General features: G+C 50.6%; 1 protein-coding gene across 1 annotated transcript in view; it reads left to right on the top strand.

The window, feature by feature from the left end:
* LOC138260878 (protein Wnt-7b-like) overlaps nt 1-21068 on the top strand; it is a 28840-nt gene extending 7772 nt beyond the window's left edge. Inside the window, exons 2-4 of the mRNA XM_069209328.1 lie at nt 7819-8045; nt 13695-13966; nt 18337-21068. Of these exons, the coding sequence (XP_069065429.1) occupies nt 7819-8045; nt 13695-13966; nt 18337-18816 (979 nt within the window). The 3' untranslated portion in view covers nt 18817-21068. The remainder of the gene's footprint in view (nt 1-7818; nt 8046-13694; nt 13967-18336) is intronic.
* Nucleotides 21069-23695: the final 2627 nt, after the last annotated feature.

Genomic DNA, 23695 nt, shown 5'->3' with positions numbered 1-23695 from the left:
ACCGTATGCCTTCTCTACAGGTGTGTGCAGAGAGAGTGAGGGTTGCCATGGCCTCCTATGCACTTCTGTGGTGGGCACGTACAGAGGGTGGGGTGTAGTATTCAGTCACTACCCTGCCTTCTCTACAGGTGTGTGTGTGGAGAGAGTGAAGGGTACCAGGGCCTCCTGTACGTACAGAGGGTGGGGTGTAGTACTCAGTCACCCTGTGCCTTCTCTACAGGTGTGTGCAGAGAGAGTGAGGGTGGCCACGGCCTCCTGTGCACTTCTGTGGTGGGCACGCACAGAGGGTGGGGTGTAGTAGTCAGTCACCCTGTGCCTTCTCTACAGGTGTGTGCAGAGAGAGTGAGGGTTACCACAGCTTCCTGTGCACTTCTGTGGTGGGCACGTACAGAAGGTGGGGTGTAGTATTCAGTCACTACCCTGCCTTCTCTACAGGTGTGTGTGGAGAGAGTGAAGGGTACCAGGGCCTCCTGTGCGTACAGAGGGTGGGGTGTAGTACTCAGTCACCCTGTGCCTTCTCTACAGGTGTGTGCAGAGAGAGTGAGGGTTGCCACAGCCTCCTGTGCACTTCTGTGGTGGGCACGCACAGAGGGTGGGGTGTAGTACTCAGTCACCCTGTGCCTTCTCTACAGGTGTGTGCAGAGAGAGTGAGGGTTGCCACGGCCTCCTGTGCACTTCTGTGGTGGGCACGTACAGAGGGTGGGGTGTAGTATTCAGTCACTACCATGCCTTCTCTACAGGTGTGTGTGGAGAGAGTGAAGGGTACCAGGGCCTCCTGTGCGTACAGAGGGTGGGGTGTAGTACTCAGTCACCCTGTGCCTTCTCTACAGGTGTGTGCAGAGAGAGTGAGGGTTGCCACAGCCTCCTGTGCACTTCTGTGGTGGGCACGCACAGAGGGTGGGGTGTAGTACTCAGTCACCCTGTGCCTTCTCTACAGGTGTGTGCAGAGAGAGTGAGGGTTGCCACGGCCTCCTGTGCACTTCTGTGGTGGGCACGTACAGAGGGTGGGGTGTAGTATTCAGTCACTACCCTGCCTTCTCTACAGGTGTGTGTGGAGAGAGTGAAGGGTACCAGGGCCTCCTGTGCGTACAGATGGTGGGGTGTAGTACTCAGTCACCCTGTGCCTTCTCTACAGGTGTGTGCAGAGAGAGTGAGGGTTGCCACGGCCTCCTGTGCACTTCTGTGGTGGGCACGCACAGAGGGTGGGGTGTAGTACTCAGTCACCCTGTGCCTTCTCTACAGGTGTGTGCAGAGAGTGAGGGGTGCCACGGCCTCCTGTGCACTTCTGTGGTGGGCACGCACAGAGGGTGGGGTGTAGTACTCAGTCACCCAGTGCCTTCTCTACAGGTGTGTGTGGAGAGAGTGAAGGGTACCAGGGCCTCATGTGCGTACAGAGGGTGGGGTGTAGTACTCAGTCACCCTGTGCCTTCTCTACAGGTGTGTGCAGAGAGAGTGAGGGTTGCCATGGCCTCCTGTGCACTTCTCTGGTGAGCACGTACAGAGGGTGGGGTGTAGTACTCAGTCACCCTGTGCCTTCTCTACAAGTGTGTGCAGAGAGAGTGAGGGTTGCCACGGCCTCCTGTGCACTTCTGTGGTGGGCACGTACAGAGGGTGGGGTGTAGTACTCAGTCACCCTTTGCCTTCTCTACAGGTGTGTGCAGAGAGAGTGAGGGTTGCCACGGCCTCCTGTGCACCTCTGTGGTGGGCACGTACAGAGGGTGGGGTGTAGTATTCAGTCACTACCCTGCCTTCTCTACAGGTGTGTGTGGAGAGAGTGAAGGGTACCAGGGCCTCCTGTGCGTACAGAGGGTGGGGTGTAATACTCAGTCACCCTGTGCCTTCTCTACAGGTGTGTGCAGAGAAAGTGAGGGTTGCCACGGCCTCCTGGTCACTTCTGTGGTGGGCACGTACAGAGGGTGGGGTGTAGTATTCAGTCACTACCCTGCCTTCTCTACAGGTGTGTGTGGAGACAGTGAAGGGTACCAGGGCCTCCTGTGCGTACAGAGGGTGGGGCGTAGTACTCAGTCACCCTGTGCCTTCTCTACAGGTGTGTGCAGAGAGAGTGAGGGTTGCCACGGCCTCCTGTGCACTTCTGTGGTGGGCACGCACAGAGGATGGGGTGTAGAACTCAGTCACCCTATGCTTTCTCTACAGGTGTGTGCAGAGAGAGTGAGGGTTGCCACAGCCTCCTGTGCACTTCTGTGGTTGGCACGTACAGAGGGTGGGGTGTAGTACTCAGTCACCCTGTGCCTTCTCTACAGGTGTGTGCAGAGAGAGTGAGGGTTGCCACGGCCTCCTGTGCACTTCTGTGGTGGGCATGTACAGAGGGTGGGGTGTAGTATTCAGTCACTACCCTGCCTTCTCTACAGGTGTGTGTGGAGAGAGTGAAGGGTACCAGGGCCTCCTGTGCGTACAGAGGGTGGGGTGTAGTACTCAGTCACCCTGTGCCTTCTCTACAGGTGTGTGCAGAGAAAGTGAGGGTTGCCACGGCCTCCTGGTCACTTCTGTGGTGGGCACGTACAGAGGGTGGGGTGTAGTATTCAGTCACTACCCTGCCTTCTCTACAGGTGTGTGTGGAGACAGTGAAGGGTACCAGGGCCTCCTGTGCGTACAGAGGGTGGGGCGTAGTACTCAGTCACCCTGTGCCTTCTCTACAGGTGTGTGCAGAGAGAGTGAGGGTTGCCACGGCCTCCTGTGCACTTCTGTGGTGGGCACGCACAGAGGATGGGGTGTAGTACTCAGTCACCCTATGCTTTCTCTACAGGTGTGTGCAGAGAGAGTGAGGGTTGCCACAGCCTCCTGTGCACTTCTGTGGTTGGCACGTACAGAGGGTGGGGTGTAGTACTCAGTCACCCTGTGCCTTCTCTACAGGTGTGTGCAGAGAGAGTGAGGGTTGCCACGGCCTCCTGTGCACTTCTGTGGTGGGCATGTACAGAGGGTGGGGTGTAGTATTCAGTCACTACCCTGCCTTCTCTACAGGTGTGTGTGGAGAGAGTGAAGGGTACCAGGGCCTCCTGTGCGTACAGAGGGTGGGGTGTAGTACTCAGTCACCCTGTGCCTTCTCTACAGGTGTGTGCAGAGAGAGTGAGTGTTGCCACGGCCTCCTGTGCACTTCTGTGGTGGGCACGTACAGAGGGTGGGGTGTAGTATTCATTCACCACCCTGCCTTCTCTACAGGTGTGTGTGGAGAGAGTGAAGGGTACCAGGGCCTCCTGTGCGTACAGAGGGTGGGGTGTAGTACTCAGTCACCCTGTGCCTTCTCTACAGGTGTGTGCAGAGAGAATGAGGGTTGCCACGGCCTCCTGTGCACTTCTGTGGTGGGCACGCACAGAGGGTGGGGTGTAGTACTCAGTCACCCTGTGCCTTCTCTACAGGTGTGTGCAGAGAGAGTGAGGGTTGCCACGGCCTCCTGTGTACTTCTGTGGTGGGCACGTATAGAGGGTGGGGTGTAGTACTCAGTCACCCTGTGCCTTCTCTACAGGTGTGTGCAGAGAGAGTGAGGGTTGCCATGGCCTCCTGTGCACTTCTGTGGTGGGTACGTACAGAGGGTGGGGTGTAGTATTCAGTCACTACCCTGCCTTCTCTACAGGTGTGTGTGGAGAGAGTGAAGGGTACCAGGGCCTCCTGTGCGTACAGAGGGTGGGGTGTAGTACTCAGTCACCCTGTGCCTTCTCTACAGGTGTGTGCAGAGAGAGTGAGGGTTGCCACGGCCTCCTGTGCACTTCTGTGGTGGGCACGTACAGAGGGTGGGGTGTAGTATTCAGTCACTACCCTGCCTTCTCTATAGGTGTGTGTGGAGAGAGTGAAGGGTACCAGGGCCTCCTTTGCGTACAGAGGGTGGGGTGTAGTACTCAGTCACCCTGTGCCTTCTCTACAGGTGTGTGCAGAGAGAGTGAGGGTTGCCACGGCCTCCTGTGCACTTCTGTGGTGGGCACGTACAGAGGGTGGGGTGTAGTATTCAGTCACTACCCTGCCTTCTCTACAGGTGTGTGTGGAGAGAGTGACTGGTACCAGGGCCTCCTGTGCGTACAGAGGGTGGGGTGTAGTACTCAGTCACCCTGTGCCTTCTCTACAGGTGTGTGCAGAGAGTGAGGGTTGCCATGGCCTCCTGTGCACTACTGTGGTGGGCACGCACAGAGGGTGGGGTGTAGTACTCAGTCACCCTTTGCCTTCTCTACAGGTGTGTGCAGAGAGAGTGAGGGATGCCACGGCCTCCTGTGCACTTCTGTGGTGGGCACGTACAGAGGGTGGGGTGTAGTATTCAGTCACTACCCTGCCTTCTCTATAGGTGTGTGTGGAGAGAGTGAAGGGTACCAGGGCCTCCTGTGCGTACAGAGGGTGGGGTGTAGTACTCAGTCACCCTGTGCCTTCTCTACAGGTGTGTGCAGAGAGAGTGAGGGTTGCCACGGCCTCCTGTGCACTTCTGTGGTGGGCACGCACAGAGGGTGGGGTGTAGTACTCAGTCACCCTGTGCCTTCTCTACAGGTGTGTGCAGAGAGAGTGAGGGTTGCCACGGCCTCCTGTGCAGTTCTGTGGTCGGCACGTACCGAGGGTGGGGTGTAGTATTCAGTCACTACCCTGCCTTCTCTACAGGTGTGTGTGGAGAGAGAGTGAAGGGTACCAGGGCCTCCTGTGCGTACCTACAGGTGTGTGCAGAGAGTGAGGGTTGCCACGGCCTCCTGTGCACTTCTGTGGTGGGCACATACAGAGGGTGGGGTGTAGTATTCAGTCACTACCCTGCCTTCTCTACATGTGTGTGTGGAGAGAGTGAAGGGTACCAGGGCCTCCTGTGCGTACAGAGGGGTGGGGTGTAGTACTCAGTCACCCCCACCTTCTCTACAGGTGTGTGCAGAGAGAGTGAAGGGTGAACACCCGGTGATTCTTTGAAGTATGGCATTGGTAAATCATATGGAGAACGGAGCAGCAGTGACACCCAGTGGTTAGTTGGAGTACGGCATTGCTGGGATACTAGGTGAAGCATAAGAAGAGCAGAGCAGCAGTGACACCCTGTGGTTAGTTGGAGTAAGGCATTGGTGAAGCATAAGAAGAGCAACGCAGCAGTGACACCCGGGGGTTAGTTGGAGTATGGCATTGGTGAAGCATAAGAAGAGCGGAGCAGCAGTGACACCCAGTGGTTAGTTGGAGTATGGCATTGGTGAAGCATAAGGAGAGCGGAGCAGCAGTGACACCTGGTGGTTAGTTGAAGTATGGCACTGCTGAGATACTATGTGAAGCATAAGGAGAGTGGTGACACCCGGTGGTTACTTCGAATATGGCATTGCTGAGGTACTCTGTGAAGCATAATGAGAGCGGAGCAGCAGTGACACCCAGTGGTTAGTTGGAGTATGGTATTGGTGAATCATAAGGGGAACGTAGCAGAAATGACACCTAGTTGTTAGTTGAAGTATGGCATTGGTGAAGTACAAGGAGAGTGGAGCAGCAGTGACACCCGGTGGTTCGTTGGAGCATGATATTTGTGAACCATAAGGAGAGCAGAGCAGCAGTGACACCCAGTGGTTAGTTGGAGTATGGCATTACTGAGATACTAGGTGAAGCATAAGGAGAGCGGGGTAGCAGTGACACCAGGTGGTTAGTTGGAGTACGGAGCAGCAGTGACATCCCGGTGGTTAGTTGGTGTATGATAATGCTGAAATACTAGGTGAAGCATAAGGACAGCGCAGCAGCGCTGACACCCGGCGGTTACTTGGAATATGGCATTGCTGAGACACTAAGTGAAGCAGAAGGAGAGCAGAACAGCGGTGATATCCCGTGGTTAGTTGGAGGATAGCATTGGTGAAGCATAAGAATAGCGGAGCGTCAGTGACACCCGGTGGTTACTTGGAGTATGGCATTGGTGAACCATAAGGATAGCGGAGCACATTGACACCCAGTGGTTAGTCGGAGTATGGCATTCCTGAGATATTATTTGAAGTATAAGGTGAGCTGAGCAGCAGTGACACTCGGCGGTTAGTTGGAGTATGGCATTGCTGAGATACTAGGTGAAGCATAAGAAGAGCGGAGCTGCGATGACAGCCGGTGGTTAGTTGGAGTACGGCATTGGTGAAGCAGAAGGAGGACGGAGCAGCAGTGACACCCGGAGGTTAGTTGGAGTATGGCATTGCTGAGATACTAGGTGAAGCATAAGAAGAGCGGAGCAGCGTTGACACCCGGTGGTTAGTTGGTGTATGGCATTGGTGAAGCAGAAGGAGGACGGAGCAGCAGTGACACCCGGAGGTTAGTTGGAGTATGGCATTGCTGAGATACTAGGTGAAGCATAAGAAGAGCGGAGCAGCGTTGACACCCGGTGGTTAGTTGGTGTATGGCATTGGTGAAGCAGAAGGAGGACGGAGCAGCAGTGACACCCGGAGGTTAGTTGGAGTATGGCATTGCTGAGATACTAGGTGAAGCATAAGAAGAGCGGAGCAGCAGTGACACCCGGTGGTTAGTTGGTGTATGGCATTGGTGGAGCATAAGAAGAGAGCAGCAGTGACACCCAGTGGTTAGTCGGAGTATGGCATTCCTGAGATACTATTTAAAGCATAAGGCGAGCTGAGCAGCAGTGACACTCGGCGGTTAGTTGGAGTATGGCATTGCTGAGATATTAGGTGAAGCATAAGAAGAGCAGAGCAGCGGTGACACCCAGTGGTTAGTTGGAGTACGGCATTGCTGAGGTACTAGGTGAAGCATAAGAAGAGTCGAGCAGCAGTGACACCCAGTGGTTAGTTGGTGTATGGCATTGGTGATGCATAAGAAGAGCAGAGCAGCAGTGACACCCGGTGGTTAGTTGGAGTATGGCATTGGTGAAGCATAAGAAGAGCGGAGCAGCAGTGACACCCGGTGGTTAGTTGGACTACAGCATTGCTGAGATACTAGGTGAAGCATAATGAGAGCGGAGCAGCAGTGACACCCGGTGGTTAGTTGGTGTATGGCATTGGTGAAGCATAAGAAGAGTAGAGCAGCAGTGACACCCGGTGGTTAGTTGGAGTACGGCATTGGTGAGATACTAGGTGAAGCATAAGAAGAGCGGAGCAGCGGTGACACCCGGTGGTTAGTTGGTGTATGGCATTGGTGAAGCATAAGAAGAGCAGAGCAGCAGTGACACCCGGTGGTTAGTTGGAGTATGGCATTGGTGAAGCATAAGAAGAGCAGAGCAGCAGTGACACCCGGTGGTTAGTTGGAGTATGGCATTGGTGAAGTATAAGAAGAGCGGAGCTGCAGTGACACCCGGTGTTTAGTTGAAGTATGGCACTGGAGAAGTATAAAGAGAGCGGAGCAGCAGTGACGCCCGGTGGTTAGTTGGAGTATGGCATTGCTGAGATACTAGGTAAAGCATAAGGAGACCAGAGCAATGGTGACACCCGGCGATTACTTGGAGTATGGCCTTGCTGAGACACTAGGTGAAGCATAAGGAGAGCAGAGCAGCAGTGACACTCGGCGGTTAGTTAGAGTACCGCATTGCTGAGATGCTAGGTGAAGCATAAGGAGAGCGGAGCTGCGATGACACCCGGTGGTTAGTTAGAGTACCGCATTGCTGAGATGCTAGGTGAAGCATAAGGAGAGCAGAGCTGCGATGACCCGGTGGTTAGTTGTCATATGGCGTTGCTGAGATACTAGGTGAAGCATAAGAATCAGAGCATGCACCACCAGTATCTGCTGACCAAACTACTATGTCATTGAGAGACATGAGATGCCAGGAAGGGGCCTGGGCACAGAATGTCAGGAGGGGTCATGGCATGTCAGGAGGATACACTCTTCTTCAGGGCACATGCACCCCTGGAAGCCAAGTTGTACATAACCAGGTCTGCTTCTCTCTTGCAGGTGTCTTTCGTCTGTGCTGGCTCTTGGGGCGAGTATTATCTGCAGTAGGATTCCAGGTCTGTCCCCCCGGCAGCGGGCCTTCTGCCACAGCCGACCTGATGCCATGGTGGCCATTGGCAGAGGTGCCCACTTGGCAGCTGAGGAGTGCCAGCACCAGTTTCAGCATCACCGGTGGAACTGCACTGCCCTTGGAGACAGAACCCTTTTTGGCCAGGAGTTAAAACTGGGTACGTAAAAATGCAGATAGGAGGTGAGTGGATATGAGTACCAACCTTGTGCTTCTGCTGACTGACCTGCCAGCAGGAGCCAAACAAGAGCCCTCAACTGCCTTCAATAGGGAGGGCATCGATGGATCCGGCTTATGGGCTTGTTGACCAGTGACCAATAGATACACCAAGGAGGAGCAGCCCCCTAGGCCACTCTCTGCTGAGAATATATACCACCAGTATCTGCTGACCGATGACCAGCAGCTGCACTAAGAAGGAGCAGCCTCCTAGGCCACTCTCTGCTGAGAATATATACCACCAGTATCTGCTGACCAATGACCAGCAGATACACTAATTAGGAGTAGCCTCCTAGGCCACTCTCTCCTGAGAATATATACCACAAGTGCCAGCTCACCAGCAGCAAGACTTCTAGTCCAATTAAGAATGAGAATATACACCACCAGTATCTGCCGACCAATGACCAGCAGATACACTAAGGAGAAGTAGCCTTCTAAGCCAATCACTAATGAGAATATATACTATGAGTGCCTGCTCACCAGCAGCTAAACTTCTAGTCCAATCAAGAATGAGAGCATGCATCAGGAGTATCTGCTGACCAATGACCAGAAGGCATACTAAGGAGATTCACCCTCCTAGACCAATCACTGCTGAGAATATATACCACCAGTATCTGCTGACCAATGACCAGCAGATACACTAAGGAGTAGCAGCCTCCTAGGCCAATCACTAATGAGAATATATACCACAAGTCCCTGCTCACCAGCATTGAGTCTTCTAGTCCAATCAAGAATGAGAGCATACACCACCAGTATCTGCCTAGCAATGGCCATGAGACTCACTAAGGAGAAGCCGCCTTCTAGGCCAATCAAGAATAAGAGCAAACACCACCAAACACCACCAGAATCTGCTGACCAATGGCCAACGGATACACTAAGGAGGTGCAGCCTCCTAGGCCAATCACTAATGAGAATATATACCACAAGTGCCTGCTCACCAGCAGCTAGTCTAGTCCAATCATGAATGAGAACATACACCACATGTATGTGCTGACCAATGACCAGGAAACTCACTAAGGAGCAGAAGTCTTCTACACCAATGAAGAATAGGAGCAAACACCACCAGTGTCTGCTGACCAATGACCAGAAGCTGCACTAAGGAGAATCAGCCTTCTAAGCCAATCACTAGTGGGAATATATACTACCAGTATCTGCTGACCAATGACCAGCAGTATTACGAAGGAAAAGCAGCATTCTAGGCCAATCGACAGTGAGGGCATACGCCCCCAGTATCTGCTGACCAATGACCAGCAGCTGCACTAAGGAGAAGCAGCCTTCTAGGCCAATCACTAATGAGAGCATACACCAAGAGTATCTGCTGACCAATGACCAGCAGCTGCACTAAGGAGATTCAACCTCCTAGACCTATCGCTGCTCAGATATTATACCACCAGTTTTGGCTGACCGATGACCAGAAGATACACTAAGGAGAAGAAGCCTTCTAGGCCAATCACTAATGAGAGCATACATCAAGAGTATCTGCTGACCAATGGCCAGCAGACACACTAAGGAGATTCAACCTCCTAGACCAATCACTGCTGAGAATATATACCACCAGTATCTACTGACCAATGACCATTAGACACACTAAGGAGCAGCAGTCTCTTAGATCAATCACTAATGAGTACGTGCTCACCAGCGACAGAATGAGGACATGCACAACAAGCATCTACTGACCAATGATCAGCAGATGTACTCAGGAGCAGAAACTTCACAGACCAATCTTCAATGGGAATACATACCACAAGTTCCTGCTCAGTAGCGACTAGACCGCCAGTCAAATCATGAATGAGAACATACACCTCATGTGTGTGCTGACCAATGACCAGCAGACCCACTAAGGAGCAGCAGCCTTCTAGGCCAATCGAGAATAAGAGCAAACATCACCAGTATCTGATGACCAATGACCAGCAGATACACTAAGGAGGAGCAGCCACCTAGGCCAATCACTAATGAGAATATATACCACAAGTGCCTGCTCACCAGCAGTTAGTATTTTAGTCCAATCATGAATGAGAACATACACCACATGTATGTGCTGACCAATGATCAGCAAATGCGCTCAAGATCATGAGCCTTCTAGTCCTGTCACCATTGAACACATGGATGACGTCCATCTTTTCCTCCCCAGATCAGTGGGAATGCTGCAGGGGAATCCATTGCAAACTTTAAGCCCCACATCTGCTAACAACACCTTGGTGTACGCCTGTATGACACATGGGAACACTGAAGTGCGGAACACACAGTTCTTCTAACCTGTCACTGGTGACAACACTGAAGTGTGGAAAGCATGGGCTTGTGGGATGACATGGCCCAATCTCCCCCCCCCCCACCTAATCAGTGGAGGGGACACTGGTGGGTGGAATGAGAAGGCCTAGTCACCCAATCAGTGGTGAGGACAGAGGTGGGTACAATGAGAGGGCCTTGTAGTCCAATCACTGGTGAAGATATTGAAGTGTGGGGTGCAAGGGCCTGCGGAATGACATGGCCTATTCACCCAATCACTAGTGAGGGCACTGGTTGTTGGAATGAGATGGCCTAGTCACCCAGTCAGTGGTGAGGACACAGGTGGTTGGAATGAGAGGGCCGTGTAGTCCAATCACTGGTGAGGATATTGAAGTGTGGGACACAGTGGCCGGCCATCCAAACACTGCTGAGAAGACTGAGGTGTAGGACATACAGGACGTCTGTCCATTCACCGATGAGAAGGCTGAGTGACAGTCTGGTGTTTGTGAACAGGAAACTGAAGTGAGATAATTATTTTAATTGAAGAGAGGCTTTTCAGTTGTCCACAAGATGTGTGAAGAAGCCAGAAACCTGCCTGAGCTGGATGAAGCAGAGTAATACTCCCCGAGACTTGGGCATTAACTTCTTGTTTGGTGAGCTTTGTACTGAAGAGCAGCAGGATGGAGGTCTGTAGTTACGTAAGACGCCATTGTCCAGAGACCTCTTCTTCAGCAAAGGAATGATAGAGGCCTTTCCTCAGTCCAAGGGAGCGAAAGAAGAACTGACCCATGTAAATAGAGTTGGTGCCACTGTGTGTACTCTTCGATGGAAAAAAAGGGAGGACAAGGGTCGCCCGGGAACCAGAGTTAATGGATTTCATGATCTTAGAGATCTCATCTGGCATCTACAGTCTGAAAGAAGATAGAGTTTGGATGTTTCTAAGATCCCCTGTGGTCTGACAGTAGAGGAAGTTATGGGTAATATCAGCTGTGCCTGAAAAAACTGATGAATGGCATATATTTTGTCTTTAAAAGTTAATTAAAGATTCACAGATGGAGGGAGGCCTCCTGAAGTCTCCTGAGAAGTGTTTCCTCTTCTGATGAGCCGGGATGCACAGGAGTGAGGCTTGCCTCACCTCAGCCTCTACATAGGTGGCTCTAGATCTTGGCTTGTAGTCCTCACCACATGCCCGGTCAAGTTTCACACACGGTCGGTTCGTTGCTGCTAAGGTCATGGTGCACCCAGGAGCATACAACAAGGAGCTGTGGAGCCAGTAACAGGTGTGGGTGATGGTCGGTCAAGGCTGAGAGGATCTAAGAGTTGAATTTGCCTTTATCAGTTTGAAAGTCACAGTTCCTTCGCCCCAGTCTTGCCCCAACAGAAAGTAAGTAGAATTGTTACTTGATACATAACAAAGCCAACTAGTTAAAAGTTACAAAGTATTAAAATACACAAGGAAAACACAATGCATAAGCTGGTATGTCCGCACAAGTGTTTTTTAAAAACCCTAACACGCTCTTACACATTCTCGAACGGTCACTCCGTATTGAGCAGTGAGAGCCGGACCTTGGTTGCGATTAGAGATTAATTTCTCTAAACCATGGTGAGATCCTTTCTTCTCCATTTGTACTCTATACAGATAGGGGAGCAGGCCATCTCCTTCAATTATAAGAGAAGTTAATTGCTCACAGTATCCCTCTCCCCCTTCCACTTGCCACGTATCTATGTGTTCATCTTCATCCCAACTCAGGCTGGGCCATCCTCACACGATCCCCACCAACAACTCCATCACTCGCAAGGGGTCTTCATAACTCTGCATTTCTGCTTTGCGTTTCTCTCTTTTCAGCAAAAAAGACAGTTGTGATTAATAATTAATATTTCCTCTCTTCTGATGAAAACTGGGATGTTAACAGGTGAGTTCCGAGGAAGAAGCTGCATGCAGGGAGACACGTGTCTGCTTGGTTCCATGGGAATAAAGATCTTACCCATCGTATCAGCCAATATCTGTTGGGATGTGACTGGGTTAAACACATAGGGCCTCATTATGTCAGGGTTAATGTGGCGGTAGTACAGCCAACAGGTTGGCGGTACATGCCGCCACAATTTACCATTCATACCACCATGGCTGTATGAGCCGCCGGTTGGGGATGTGAATTCCCAGCCTGGCGGCCGGCACAGTACTGCCGGTGGCATTATGAGCCTGCCTACCACCATGGTTTTCGTGGTGTTAGCAGCGCCATGAAAATCCTGGTGATAGGCCTTACCGGTGACAGGGAATTCACCAGTAGGTGGCTCCCCCAACACTCACTTGACACCCCCTCCATCTAAACTCAGCCCCCACCTGCCCCCCATACACACACTAGCCCCCCACCCCCTGACATTCAGATACATTCCCCCACCCCATACACACACTAAGCCCCCACCCCCTCCGATTCATCCACACAGCCCCAACCCCATACACGCACACAGACACCCACACGCACCACGCATTCATCCATTCACTTACACTCATCCATACATGCATTCATACACACACGCATTCATACACGCATTCATACATGCATTCTTCCAGAAATGGACACACATACGCACAACACGCCCTTCATCCTTCTACCCTCCCTCCCCTGTCAGACGATCACCTTACCTGCTTCGGGGAGGGGGTCCAGCAGGGAACGGGAAGGGGCACTGCTACCACCAGCAGCACCCGCCAGCTGAACGACGCCAGGCTGTATCACAGGTTATGATACGGCTTGCAGCGTTCTACTGGCGTGGCGGTGCTGGTGGTAGCAGCGCCAGCCTACCATGGTCAGCCAGTCTGATCACTGCCGGATTTCCGCCCTTATTGTGGCGGAAGTCCGGCAGTGCTCATAATGTGGCGGACGGATGGTAGCCACGGTGGCGGTATTTTGGCAGCTGTCACTGCGGCGGTAGGTGGCTTTTACCGCCAATGTTTAAATGAAGGCCATAGTCTAAAGAATGGATTATGCTTCAATGGACAGTGAATGGTTCCAGATGAATGTGGCTTTGTCTTAAAATGCAGGCAATGTTTTGTATTTATTTAATGGTGAAGAATAAAAGCAGTTTTAGAGTTTTGTGGAAAAACCTTCAGGTTTTGTTTTTTACTTTTTGTGTTAATTCAAGATGTGTATAATTGACCAAAACAGCGTGCTCCCCTATCTATATAGAGAACTATTAAATTGTAGGTTAGACAGGTCACTGACATTGGGGTATAGCAGACGCACAGGGCCATGCAGCCAATTTAACCTGATGTTTGTTAAGGGTGGTTTAATTTCTGTTCTTGTGTTTGTCCCTAGTGCCCAATGTTCTTCTCCAGGTAGGATTAACACTTGTTTTTTGTTTGGTGCAGGGTGCCGAGAGATGGCCTTCTCCTATGCCATCCTGTCCGCAGGAATCACCTATGCCATCATCAGTGCCTGTACCCATGGCAACCTTACCGACTGTGGCTGTGACCAGGAAAAGATTGGCTACTATGATAAAGGAAGGGGATGGCGGTGGGGCGGCTGCTCTGTGGATGTGGCTCACGGCATTCTCTTCTCACAGGACTTTGTAGACGCGAGGGAGGTGAAGCGTAGTACCCGCACTCTGATGAACCTTCACAACAACCATGTGGGGCGGCAGGTGGGTCTAGAGGCACAGCGGGCAGTGGGCTGGTTTCTGCTCTATGTAGTTAAGTTAGCATGAAGTTAAGCAAGTGTTCCTCCTACCTGTCACCAGCGATTGTGGATCCCAGAGCTCTGCTATTCCTTTGAAAGGGGTATTTGTGGGTCTCCTGTGGACGCCTTGTGAATGGAGACAGCTGCTGGCCAGGGTAGTGGGTAATTGTCTGAGTGTCTATGTGCCCAAGTAGGCATGTAAGTAGGACTTCATCAGGTTGCCACAAGTGCTTAGGAGCTGTGGCAACTGACTGCTAATTTACTTAGGGGTAATATCTGAAAGAATATTTGGGCACAGACAGGGCATGGCCATTGAGCCATTAACTGATCCTAAAGGCTCATCACCTGCATCCAATCTGAGGTTTGGCTGTGGTTCTTGAGCAAACATTTCCTATATGTAACTCATCATCCGTCTTCTGACCCTTTGTTTTTCTAATTCTATGTGATTTTAACCCAACAAGTTTTTCTCATCCACTGAAACCTATCTGCTTCACTTCCGTCCCCATCACGAGCAGCTTTTCCCCAGCCCGGGTCCTCCCCCTTCCCACTACCTACCACTTCCCTTCCCCTCTCATCTTCCCTCGCGACAACCGTACAGGAAGTAACCCCCTCTTTCCCCGTCCTCTACACCAACGAAAGGTCCCTCCACCGGACCTGGTGAACTACTTTTAATTATTTCTGTACATCTCTTTTAATAATTATTGTGATTAAATTGTTTCATATATGGTATGGTTGTGCAAACTCAATAAGTAATAAAGTCATAATTCTGTATCAGGTCTGGTCAGGTTTGTTTGTAACCCCTAGCTCAGTCCTGGGTAGCTGAGGCTCGGAGCAGTCAGACCTTATCAAAGGAACGACTTAAAGCTTTTAAAAGTACCAAAACAGCTGAATAAGAATGAAATGCAATGCAATAAAATTGATGCCAATTTATAAAAATAAGTTGTATTTTTATGGTTAAGTAGATACCTCAATGACAAAATCTAGCTGCAGGTAAAGAATCAATAAACCGCAGACTTTCACTTAGCACAACAAATCAATGTAATCTACCGTAACTCGTGGCTTAGGGTTAGCCGCAACAAGTAACTCAAAAACCGCTATAAAGGCCCCCGTGTGGGGACCAACTCTGCTAGGGATCCAGTCACAGAGGCCTTTACTTTATGCCATTTGTGGGTGATCCAGTTCTACATCTGCCTTTTTAAAGGACCAGGGAACTGGCACTGAAGACTGTTTCACAGGCCTCTGTGCACTTACAGTGTTGAAAAACCAGCAGCATCAGTCCAAAGTTATCAAACCGTGGGGCAAAAAGTGAAGTTTAGCCCTGCTAAGAGGCATTTCTTTACAATTATTAATGAATATTAAAAAATGTAGTTTCCTTAGTTCATGTGTGATTTCTTTTAAATGTTCTACATTTAAAAACACTATATATAAAATTAGGTGGTATTAATATTTAGCATGAAAAAGTTTTACTAATTTTTGAGTTAAATAAAATGTTTTACTTTTCCCTACACTTTGCCATGGGGAGATACAGCAGTGGCGGAGGCCATCTCCCTTGGTAAAGTACAGGGGAAATTAAAAAACATATTAAACGTTATGATAAATTAGTAAAACTAGGTGTATGTTAATAATTAATCCAAATTGAGCTTATATGTTTATTCTAAGTGTATATCAAAACTAAAAAATGCTACAATTATATCAACAACATAGCCTCGAGGAAACCCTGGCCCTCTTCCACTCTCCGTTATCGAGTAGAGCGGAGCAGTAGCGTTAGGACTTGGCTGGGAGAGATTATAAGCAATAAGAGGCTCAATGAATGTGGCGAGGTGGGGATGGGTCCAGAGTGGACTAGAGAAGAGATTAACCCACAGGGAGGAATTCAGCGAGGAGCTAACTAGGGAGTGAGGAATGAGAGGAAGGGGCAGGAGAAGGTGATGTCACACAGGGGTTTTCACTTAAATGCACCCTCCGACCCATCACTGGACACCTCACTTAAGGGCATGTGTCCTCTTCACACCCACATTCTTGGAGAACATGCTTGATGACTGTGTAATTCTCATCCATGCTCTTGAGTGGAGACGTCTGCTTGGCAACTGTTACTCTCCTCCCTGTTCTTGAGATGTCTACTTGGTGATGTCCTTGAGGGGTCTGACTGTGTTACTCTCACCCATGCTCTTGAGAGGTCTGCCTGGGGACAGTGTTACTCTCCTCCATGTTCTTGAGGGGTCTACTTGCTCACTGTATTACTCTCTTCCATGTTCTTGAGAGGTCTGACTGTGTTACACTGTTCCATGTTCTTGAGAGTTCTGCTTGGTGTCTATTACTCTCCTCCATGTCCTTGAGAGGTCTGCCTGGGGACAGTGTTACTCTCCTCCATGTTCTTGAGGGGTCTACTTGCTCACTGTATTACTCTCTTCCGTGTTCTTGAGAGGTCTGACTGTGTTACACTGTTCCATGTTCTTGAGAGTTCTGCTTGGTGTCTATTACTCTCCTCCATGTCCTTGAGAGGTCTGCTTGGGGACAGTGTTACTCTCCTCCATGTTCTTGAGAGGTCTGACTGTGTTACTCTCCTCCATGTTCTTGAGAGGTCTGACTGTGTTACTCTTCTCCATGTCCTTGAGAGGTCTGACTGTGTTACTCTCCTCCATGTCCTTGAGAGGTCTGACTGTGTTACTCTTCTCCATGTCCTTGAGAGGTCTGACTGTGTTATTCTCCTCCATGTCCTTGAGAGATCTGACTGTGTTACTCTCCTCTGTGATCTTGAGAGGGCTGCTTGATGATAGTGTTACTCTCCTCCATGTTCTTGAGAGGTCTGACTGTGTTACTCTCTTCCATGTTCTTGAAAGGTTTGACAGTGTTACTCTCCTCCGTGTTCGTGGGAGGTCTGCTTGGGGACAGTGTTACTCTCCTCCATGTTCTTGAGAGTTCTGATTGTGTTACCCTCCTCCATGTTCTTGAGAGGTCTGCTTGGGGACAGTGTTACTCTCCTCCATGTTCTTGAGAGTGCTGCTTGGGGACAGTGTTACTCTCCTCCATGTTCTTGAGAGGTCTGACTGTGTTACTCTCTTTCATGTTCTTGAGTGGTCTGACTGTGTTAATCTCCTCCATGTTCTTGAGAGGTCTGCTTGGGATCAGTGTTACTCTCCTCCATGTTCTTGAGAGGTCTGACTGTATTACTCTCCCCCAAGTTCTTGAGAGGTCTGACTGTGTTACTCTCCTCCAAGTTCTTGAGAGGTCTGACTGTGTTACTCTCCTCCATGTTCTTGAGAGGTCTGCTTGGGGAAATTACTCTCCTCTATGTTCTTGAGATGTCTGACTGTGTTACTCTCCTCCATGTTCTTGAGAGGTCTGTGGTGTGACTGTTACTCTCCTCCATGTTCTAGAGAGGTCTGCTAGATGACTGTTACTCTCTTCCGTGTCCTTGAGAGGTCTGCTTAGGGACAGAGTTACTCTCCCCCATGTTCTTGAGAGGTCTGACTGTGTTACTCTCCTCCATGTTCTTGAGAGGTCTGACTGTGTTACACTGTTCCATGTTCTTGAGAGTTCTGCTTGGTGTCTATTACTCTCCTCCATGTTCTTGAGAGGTCTGCTTTGTGGCAGTGTTACTCTCCTCCATGTTCTTGAGAGGTCTGTGTGGTGACGGTTACTCTCCTCCATGTTCTAGAGAGGTCTGCTAGGTGACTGTTACTCTCCTCCGTGTCCTTGAGAGGTCTGCTTAGGGACAGAGTTACTCTCCCCATGTTCTTGAGAGGTATGACTGTGTTACTCTCCTCCATGTTCTTGAGAGGTCTGCTTGGGGACATTACTCTCCTGTATGTTCTTGAGATGGCTGACTGTGTTACTCTCCTCCATGTTCTAGAGAGGTCTGACTGTGTTACTCTCCTCCATGTTCTTGAGAGGTCTGTATGGTGACTGTTACTCCCCTCCATGTTCTAGAGAGGTCTGCTAGATGACTGTTACTCTCCTCCGTGTCCTTGAGAGGTCTGCTTAGGGACAGAGTTACTCTCCCCCATGTTCTTGAGAGGTCTGACTGTGTTACTCTCCTCCATGTCCTTGAGAGGTCTGCTTTGTGGCAGTGTTACTCTCCTCCATGTTCTTGAGAGGTCTGTGTGGTGACTGTTACTCTCCTCCATGTTCTAGAGAGGTCTGACTATGTTACTCCCCTCCATGTTCTTGAGAGGTCTGTGTGGTGACTGTTACTCTCCTCCATGTTCTAGAGAGGTCTACTTAGGAACAGTGTTACTCACACCCCCATTTTTGGAATAGCTGACCAGTGACTCTGTTTTTCTCTTTTTCCTCTCCTCTGCTGGGACCGTTTCCATCCTGACTGAGGGCCAAAAGATGCTGGAGAAACATGCCAGATTGGAGTGCAAATGTCATGGGGTGTCAGGTTCTTGCACCTTGAAGACTTGCTGGGTGACACTGCCTAACTTCAGAGAAATTGGCTTTGTCCTAAAGGAGAAGTATGACCAGGCGGTGATGGTGGAAGCAGTACGTGGCCGCCGGCAGCAGCAGCCAGCCTTTCTGAAGCTCAGAAATTCCCACATCCATCGCAAACCTACCTCCACTGAACTTGTTTACATTGAGCCGTCTCCCACCTTCTGTGAGGAGGACTTGGTGACTGGGAGCATCGGCACCCAAGGTCGTATGTGCAACCGCACCTCACTGCACACTGACAATTGCGAGCTGATGTGTTGCGGCCGAGGGTACAGCACCTTTCAGTACACGCATGTGTGGCAGTGCAACTGTAAGTTCCACTGGTGCTGTCAGGTCATCTGCAACAAATGCAGCGAAGACATGCACGCGTACACCTGCAGCTGATAACAGATGGGACATACAGGGCACATGCAAGGCAATAGCCTCCTCACTGATTGCAGTCAAGGAGATTCCAGTACACTATCATTCAGCGCCTGCCTCCGACACCCTTTTCCAGAGGAGATACCTTTGTGGTACCCCAGACGGTTGTGGAACCTAGACTGGAGGAGCAAACACGAGGTGGAGCAGCAAAACGTAAGGGGAGAGGCTAAGGGCGAGAGTTTAGGTGAGCTCAAGCAAGGTGCACAGTATTACACTATACCCACCAGAACTTGGAGAGGAGGTTTGTGTGCATATGGGCACAGCTTGGAGGCCTGTGTCTATGCTCTACTGTCATATTTTGGAGGATGCTGTACCTGGGCGCTGCTTGGAGCCACCGTGGAAGACGTGTGTCTTTGCACTGTTGGAGTACGGTGAAGAATGTTCTTGGGGAAAACAATGATGAACATTGGATCTCTTGACTTGTTGGTATACAGTGGAGAATGCTGCTTCTGGGCACTGTTGGGATCCATTGAACAGTGCTGCATCTGGGTGCTGTTGGAATATTCCTGGCAATGCGGCATTTGAGCACTGTTGGAATATACTTGAGCACGCTGCACCTAGGCACTGTTCGGATACATAGGACAATGCCGTATCTGAATGCTCTTGGGACACACCAGAGAACACCACATCTGTGTGCTGTTGAGATACACTGGAGAATGCTGCATCTACATACTGTTGGGATACACCAGAGAACGCTGCATCTGTGTGCTGTTGAGATACACTGGAGAACGCTGCATGTGGGTGCTCTTGGTATATGCCAGAGAACGCTGCATCTGGGTGCTCTTGGGATACACTGGAGAACGCTGCATCTGGGTGCTGTTGGGATACATTGGAGAACGCTGCATCTGGGTGTTGTTGGGATACACTGGAGAACGCTGCATCTGGGTGTTGTTGGGATACACTGGAGAACGCTGCATCTGGGTGTTGTTGGGATACACTGGAGAACGCTGCATCTGGGTGCTCTTGGTATATACCAGAGAACGCTGTATCTGGGTGCTCTTGGTATACACCAAAGAACGCTGCATGTGGGTGCTCTTGGCATATGCCAGAGAATGCTGCATCTGGGTGCTTTTGGGATACACTAGAGAACGCCGCATCTGGGTGCTGTAGGGATACACTGGAGAAAGCTGCATCTGGGTGCACTTGGGATACAGCAGAGAACACTGCATCTGGGTGCTCTTGGAATACGCCCTAGAACGAAGCATCTGTGTGCTGTTGGGATACACTGGAGAATGCTGCATCTGGGTGCTCTTGGGATAAACTGGAGAACGCTGCATCCAGGTGCTCTTGGGATACACTGGAGAACACTGCATGTGGGTGCTCTTGGGATACACTGGAGAATGCTGCATATGGGCGCTCTTGGTATATGCCAGAGAACGCTGCATCTGGGTGCTTTTGGGATACACTGGAGAACGCAGCGTCTGGGTGCTCTAGGGATACACTGGAGAACGCTGCATCTGGGTGCACCTGGGATACACCAGAGGACACTGCATCTGGGTGCTCTTGGAATACGCCATAGAACGCTACATCTGTGTGCTGTTGGGATACACTGGAGAACGCTGCATCTGGGTGCTCTTGGGATACACTGGAGAACGCTGCATGTGGTTGCTCTTGGTATATGCCAGAGAACGCTGCATCTGGGTGCTTTTGGGATACACTAGAGAACGTCGCATCTGGGTGCTCTAGGGATACACTGGAGAACGCCACATCTGGGTGCTCTTGGGATACACCAAAGAACGCTGCATCTGGGTGCTCCTGGGATACACCAGAGAACGCTGCATCTGGGTGCACTTGGGATACACCAGAGAATGCTGCATCTGGGTGCTCTTGGGATACACCGGAGAACGCTGCATCTGGTGGCACATGGGATACACCAGAGAACGCTACATCTGGGTGCTCTTGGGATACACCAGAGAACGCTGCATTTCAGTGCACTTGGGATACACCGGAGAACGCTGCATCTGGGTGCTCTTGGGATACACTGGAGAACGCCATAAGTGGATGCTCTTGGAACGTGCCAGAGAACGCCGCATCTGGGTCCTTTTGGGATACGCTGGAGAACATTGCTACTGGGTGCTGCAGAGTACATCAGAGGATACTGCCTTTGTCAGGTGCTGGGATATACCAGAGAATGCTGTTTTTGTTGGCCACTGGGATACACTAGAGCACGTGTGATCTGTGGGCCGTTGGATGCTCTGAAGCACACCTGTAATAAGGTACACATCTGTTGTAACATTATCATGACTTCGGCGATGGCAGAGTCTGGGGGATAAAATGTCATTGTGATGTAAGAACTTTTGCTGGGGGTAGCCCTGATCTCTCAACCTTGGACCACAGCCTCTACTTTTAATACGCAGGTCATGCTGGATCTGATTGTTGTCTTTTGATGACATTAGATTATTATGTGAACACATACAAGGACACCTTTGTTATGGGGATTCCACAAGCAGCATAGCGTACTGATTTTCAAATCCTGCTTATCTGCACAGCCTTCTTCAAGGGGCAAAGCCAATTCAATGTATAGATGCAAAAGTACTAGCAGGGAGCTTGTTCCTGCAAAGGAAAAATACAGATGTTGACGGTGGGAGACCAGTTCTGATTTTACAAAGTTTGCAGCTTAGTCCACATAGAGAAATAGTTCCAAAGGCTGTGCGGTATCTACGTCACCGGTAGAGTAGGAATGTCACCATCTAGCTACCGCCTTCTGTGGCATTTGCAATAATGTGAAGAGCAGCACGTGACAATAAAACCATAGATAGACAGTTTCTTGGGCGGTTGTTTGCTGTATTGATTAGGAATTGGAAGGCTTCCTTGTTGAAAGTTCAGTGGTACCTTTCTCAGGTGAATCACTGCCAAAGTCAAAAATTATACTTCTTCAAAGCTGAGATATGCTGGAAAGGGGAGAGGACTTGGGCAAGAGACAGAAGGGCATCAGGGAATTCTGAATCACAAAGGTGTGTAGACATAATGACATGTGGCCAAAGGTTTGAAGTGGCGCACAGTGCGAATGCTGATCCAGAATCCATAGAAGGAGTAAGTGGTGCTGGGTCAAACAGTGATGCGTCTGATGATGAGGAGGAAGGTCTCTGTGAAACACTCTTGCTAACATCTGTTTCTGTGTACCTGGTGGAAAATACCCAGGGGGCATATTTACAGGCCCCCTACCCTGCTGGTGCATCACTTTGCGTGGCTTTTCATGATCTCGTGGATATGGAGTGAGAGAATGCTGAGTCCCCGTACACTGCGTCGGGGCGTTGCAGTGGGTTTTCCCATGCAACACCCACGGGTTTGACGCTGCCGCAGATTTACGAGGCTATGGAAACCTGGGAATGCGTGAATAAGGTTCCCTTCCCAGGGGAGGGGAAACGAGGAGAACTATCTTTATTTTCCTTGTTTTTTCCTCTATGTGTGCTGCATTTTCCAGCACACATAGAACGAGGAACCCCCCCCTCCCAGGATTGTTTCTGTGCAGTAAGGTGCCCTTTCTTACACAAAAACAGTCCTGCATGCAACATAGACACCCTGCCCCATGGCGCTAGGGTGCCTGCCTCGGCGGTAGGCAGCATATTGTGAGTCATCACAGGGGAAAAGGAAATAAATGCTCCATATCTTGTAGGTACTGTGCGTTTCTGCGTCGAGCAGTGCAGCAATAATACTTGCGGGCAGCCCTACGCCAATTCCTTGTAAATATTCCTCCCAGAGTCTAAACACAGCCATAAAACTATGGAGGTTATTATGACCTCTGCAGTAGGTGGATAGGTGGCAGTAGTACGGCCAACAGGCTGGTGGTTCATACCGCCACATGATGACATTGGCGGGTTGGCTGCAGCCAACCCGATAATTTACCATTCCTACCGCCATGGCAGTAGCAGCGCCAGAGATAACAATCTCTAGCCCGGCGGGCGCTATAGTACCCGCCGACAGCATTTTGAGCCAGCCTACCACCATCATTTACGTGGCGAAAACCATGGCGGTAGGCCTTACCAGTGACAGGGAAATAATTCCCTATCACTGGTAAGAGGCTCACCCACCACCCCCAAACACTCCCCAGATGCCCTCCACCCCCCCATCCACGCTCCCCCCTTCCGATCCACCACCCCCTCATACACGCACACACTTGCAGACACACTCCACGCATATACCCACTCACTCACACTGGCATACACGCATTTATTCACGCATTCACACTGACATGCAACCATGCATTCACATTTCCATTCTTACACGCATTCACACACATGCGTACACCCATGCAAACAACACTACCCACACAGACGCATTCACGGACACACTCACACATTCATGCACACAACCCCCCCCACACAGAAAACACCCCCACCCCCCTCCTCTGTCGGTAGACCAGCTTACCTGCATCCAGGTGGTCTTCCGTCAGGGACGGGGCTCTGCTACCGCCAGCAGCACCCGCCAGCAGAACATCGCCAGGCCATATCATGTGTCATGATACGGCTGGCGGTGGTCTACTGGCGTGGCAGTGCTGATGGTAGCAGCGCCACCTTACCACCATCCACCAGTATGGCCACAGCTGGATTTCCGCTCTTCTTGTGGCGAAAGTCTGGCTGTGGTCATAATCTGGCGAACGGATGGTAGCTGCGGTGACGGTCTTTTGGCGGCCGTCACCGCAGCGGTAGGCGGTTTATACCACAAATGTCATAATGTGGGCCTACATCCTGTCAGATGGAGGTAAACCTGTGTGAGCACTGCTGTGATACACGGCTGGCTCCCACCTCTCTACCCTTTTCTGTGTTGGGCACCGTGTCCATGTCATGGGTTAATTGCACTCATCGAAACATCATGCCATCTCCAAAAACCTTTCGTTTTATTG

This window comes from Pleurodeles waltl, chromosome 10, assembly GCF_031143425.1.
Source record: "Pleurodeles waltl isolate 20211129_DDA chromosome 10, aPleWal1.hap1.20221129, whole genome shotgun sequence".
Lineage (NCBI taxonomy): Eukaryota > Metazoa > Chordata > Amphibia > Caudata > Salamandridae > Pleurodeles > Pleurodeles waltl.
Note: the sequence above shows the minus strand (reverse complement) of the source record. Positions and strands in the feature narration are given on the sequence as shown.